Consider the following 4070-nt stretch of genomic DNA (forward strand, 5'->3'; position numbering starts at 1 on the left):
AGTAGTTCAAGAGTTGGTAGTGGGTGGTGATGACTAGCTGCCTTCCCTCTAGTCTTACACTGCTAAATTAGGGACAGCTAGCACAGATAGCCCTCATGTAGCTTTGTGCAAAATTCAAAAACAAAACAAACAAACAAACTGCCTATGAGATTTGAATACCACTGGCCTTAAGATAAGCTTAATGTAAACTGCGCTGGTGCATGATGATGTTATCATGTGACATACGTTATCATGTAACATTCCACTAGTATTAGGGCAACACAATCTTGATGTGCAGTAACTACCCCTATGCACTTGCATTCATAATAACTTAATTCTTTTCCTTGGTACTACATTGAACAGATATGTTTAAATTTCTCTTGTAGTTCAATTGGGTGAGATTTGCATTTGTTAATGAAATTTTGATTCTCATTTTTGTCAGCTTTTATTTTAAAAGCTTTAATTTTTTATCATGAATTCTCAAATGATGGTGATGGTCACTCACACAGGTCCTATTTCTATTTTGGTTTTTTGAGGCTTGTTTATTATTGGGGATTTTGCAACCTTTATTAAATTTTTTGTGGATTACCACATGATATTGGTCATTCTACTCCTGTCAACCAACATTCTTTCTCCTCAGTCAGAAATGTCCTGTTGGACAAAAATTTCACCAGTTTTGCTTTCGGTAGTGCCTTACCATTCAAAGAATGACCTTAACCTTCCAACCTATTTCTGGATTTCATTCTTTTGTCTGTTCTTGGGGTTTATTTTGTCTTTCCTCTTTGCTTGTTATTATGGTCAGTGCTGTTTTCTTTCCCAAACAGCTCCTCTCACACACACACACACATGCCTCATTCCTTTCAAGTTTGGACTCTTTTCCTGACTTACAGATATTCTTCCTTTCCTTTCTAGATTTCCTGTCTTTGGTATCTGTATGGGGCTTTCTGTAAAATTCATTCCCTTCTCTTTGCCAGCTTAGCCTGTTCCACTTCTGCTCTGTCTTTCCTTACTTTGTTCCCCTGCTGATGGGACTCCATTGAGTCAAGTAACATTCCTCTTTTTTTTGTACACTTTCCTATTTCTTGTGTACATGGTCTTTGTCAAGCTCACTTTCTTTGCCTGGATGTCTTTGGTGGTGTTTTTTTTCTCACTGAAGACCTGGACTGAAGTTGTATGACTTCAATCCTCATTATCTTCCCAGGATTTTCTTCTTTCTTGACCTTGCCCTTTGACTCCTATTTCTTGTCTGGATCAATCTACCCGTAACCTTTTCATTTCAGATTCCAGGTCTTCTTTTTTTTTTCTCATCTTCCCACTACCTGTCATCTGGTTCATCACTCTTCTTATCAGTGACTATCCTGTCACGTCAGACCTTGTGGATACCTGTCTCATTCTTGTCTCCCGTAGTTGATCTAATTTTCTGTTTACAGTTGTTTTTTTCTCTCCCACTTCTCTTCACTCTTTTTCCCCTCCCTCTGACAATGTGTATAGTCTTTTGTATAGTCTGCAATTGGCCATGATCAGTGTGTCAGACACCTTCCTACACATCCCTACTGACCTATCATCCATGTGTTTCTTACATTCCATCTATCAGATTCATGTCTTCCAGTTTGCTCTTCCCTTTGACATAGCATTGTCTCCTTTTGAATTCACTTAAATTGTGAAGGCATTCAGCCTTCACCAGTCATTTTCACATTCTGGGGATGTTATTCCTTTTCTTGGACAGTTGACTTCTACTGGCCCATTTTCATGTGGTATCCATTTCTCACACCACCCTTCCTTTACAGAAATCTATTTGGCTGGGGTGTCTGGTCGAGACATCCAAGTTCTTTCTGACACCCACTCATTGCACTGTATGTTGATGATAATAGCTAGAGATAGTGATGTAGTAGAAAAAATGAAAAATAAAATATAAGCATTTACCTTAAAAACTTTTGATATTCATTTAGGAGGTTCTAGACATTGTACAAATGAAATATGAAAACTATAAAATAATAAATAATATTCTTATACTCAAAATAAAAATATCCTTGCATATGAACTGATCAGAGTGCAAATAACTCCATTAAATAACACATTTGTTATTAAAACAGTATAAAAAATATATTTTATTTATCTGAAACTACATGCTTTTAGAAAAGTTCATATCAAATTTCAGCTGTTTCACCCCCCAAACACATATTGGTGGTTGGTTGGATGGTCATAATCTGATTCTGCTCAGACATGCAATATGTCAGGCTCCTTTACCTTTCCCTCCCTTTCATTACTTGTGCTAGAAACAAGATGCAGTCTCCCATGGGTGTCACACTTCATAGTCTTCCCTTCAAGCATTTTATGAAGGAAGCTCACACAGTTAAGTTGTTGCACCAGCCTCTCCATACCTTAAACATTGGATTCCTTCATTTTTGTGCATAGAGATGAGTTATCTGCTTGGAAGCTAACATTTTCCATATCTGAAAATGTACTTTCAATAGATACTCACCTCCCCACACATCCCAACCCAACCTCCCCACTTCCAATACACCTTGTATTTCCTTACTTCGTCTAAGAATAAAGTTATCACAAGTGCAAGTGCATAGGGGGAATTACTGTGCATGGAGGTTGTGTTGCCCTCCTATTGGTGGAGTGCCATTTTTGCATGATGTCATCATGCACTAATACAGTTCACGTTAAACACGTGAATTTAGTGGGAGTAGTTCAAGGCTGTGACATGCGACTCTCATAGTTAGACGTGAAAGGGAAATTGCATTTCTGTGTGTGGAAGTATCTATCTGAAATGTATTTTAAGATTAGAAAATGGTTAACTTCAAGAAGTATATCACAATGGTGATTTTCAAAAGGGTGCTGTAAGTGGTTATTTATATTTGTAGGTAGCTGATAATTAACCTGTCTAGTTTCTCAAGTTTCAAAATATGGTATTATTATCATTACACTGTTTGTTACAGTAGTGAAATTTTCTGGTGTTAGCAATACTTTTATAAACACCAGTTACAATTTGTTCTAATACAGGCTTCAGGATGTTCCATGTGGATCACATGTTGTTGTGAGTAGTCAGGCAAGCAAAGATGGACATCTGTTGACTGCACCAACTCAGAGAATGTGGATTATGGCAGATATTAGACCTGATGATAGGTAAAAAATGACAAAAATGAACATCTGTTGACCAGAATATGTAGATTAGAGAGTGCATCAAGCATAGTGTTAAGAATAGGCAACTGCCTAAAACACAAAATACTTGGGGAGGCTCCATTGTGATTAAGGGTGTAGCCATAATGTCTGCTTGGGGCACCAGTTACCTCTTTCAGCACAGGCTCAGTCCCTGTGACCGACCTTGTGACTATTTTGTGCTTGTTATAGTTTTCATGCTATAACTTATTAATTATTAAGCGGATGTTAACGAAATTTGGCAGATTATCAGTAAACATTACAATGCTTTCATACGCAAAATATCTCATTTTTTTTATTAAGGTTTGTAAAGTAATGTTTTTCTTATGCCTTTTTTTTTCTTTTTGCATGTTGCCTATCCAACATGCAAAGTAATTTTCATTTTAAGATTAAAAACACTTTTATGCATCAGTAAATTTTCAAGTTTCACATGCGAAAGCTTTATAATGTCCAGATAGTTATCAAATGTTTCCAATAGAAATAACTTTATATTTTATCTGTTATTTTCAGTAATGAATCTCTGTACGGGTTCGGTAGATTTGACCACTCTCGTAACCACCATAAAAAAATTTGGAAATAAATATAAATTATGCATCTTGCATTCTAGAATTAATACAAATTATAACACAAAAACATAAATGATTAGAATATATAGCTTAAATCTCATAACATTATACATTTATATATATTTATTATTTTTATTATATTGATCTTTCAGCCATGCCTGGCTAATAATACAGAAGTTACAATGACACAGTGCACTTATGTTACCATATCCAATAACATAAAACTGACCTTTGGTCTTTACAAAGTAAACTGTCTTAGCTGTGTTTTATAGTACTTTATAAAATACAGTCACATTTCAATTATTATACATTATATATGTATATAGATTATTGCTATTTTGAAATAAGCTCTGAAACTTA

The 4070-nt window shown here is 35.5% G+C and overlaps 1 protein-coding gene across 1 annotated transcript in view; it reads left to right on the plus strand.

The window, feature by feature from the left end:
* The window catches only part of LOC106460081 (Meckel syndrome type 1 protein homolog), a gene marked incomplete at its 3' end in the record, with an annotated part of 17441 nt that extends 14330 nt beyond the window's left edge, over positions 1-3111 (plus strand). Inside the window, exon 6 of the mRNA XM_013919763.1 lies at positions 2989-3111. Within this exon, the coding sequence (XP_013775217.1) occupies positions 2989-3111 (123 nt within the window). The remainder of the gene's footprint in view (positions 1-2988) is intronic.
* Positions 3112-4070: the final 959 nt, after the last annotated feature.

This window comes from Limulus polyphemus, unplaced genomic scaffold (genome assembly GCF_000517525.1).
Source record: "Limulus polyphemus unplaced genomic scaffold, Limulus_polyphemus-2.1.2 Scaffold704, whole genome shotgun sequence".
Classification (NCBI taxonomy): domain Eukaryota; kingdom Metazoa; phylum Arthropoda; class Merostomata; order Xiphosura; family Limulidae; genus Limulus; species Limulus polyphemus.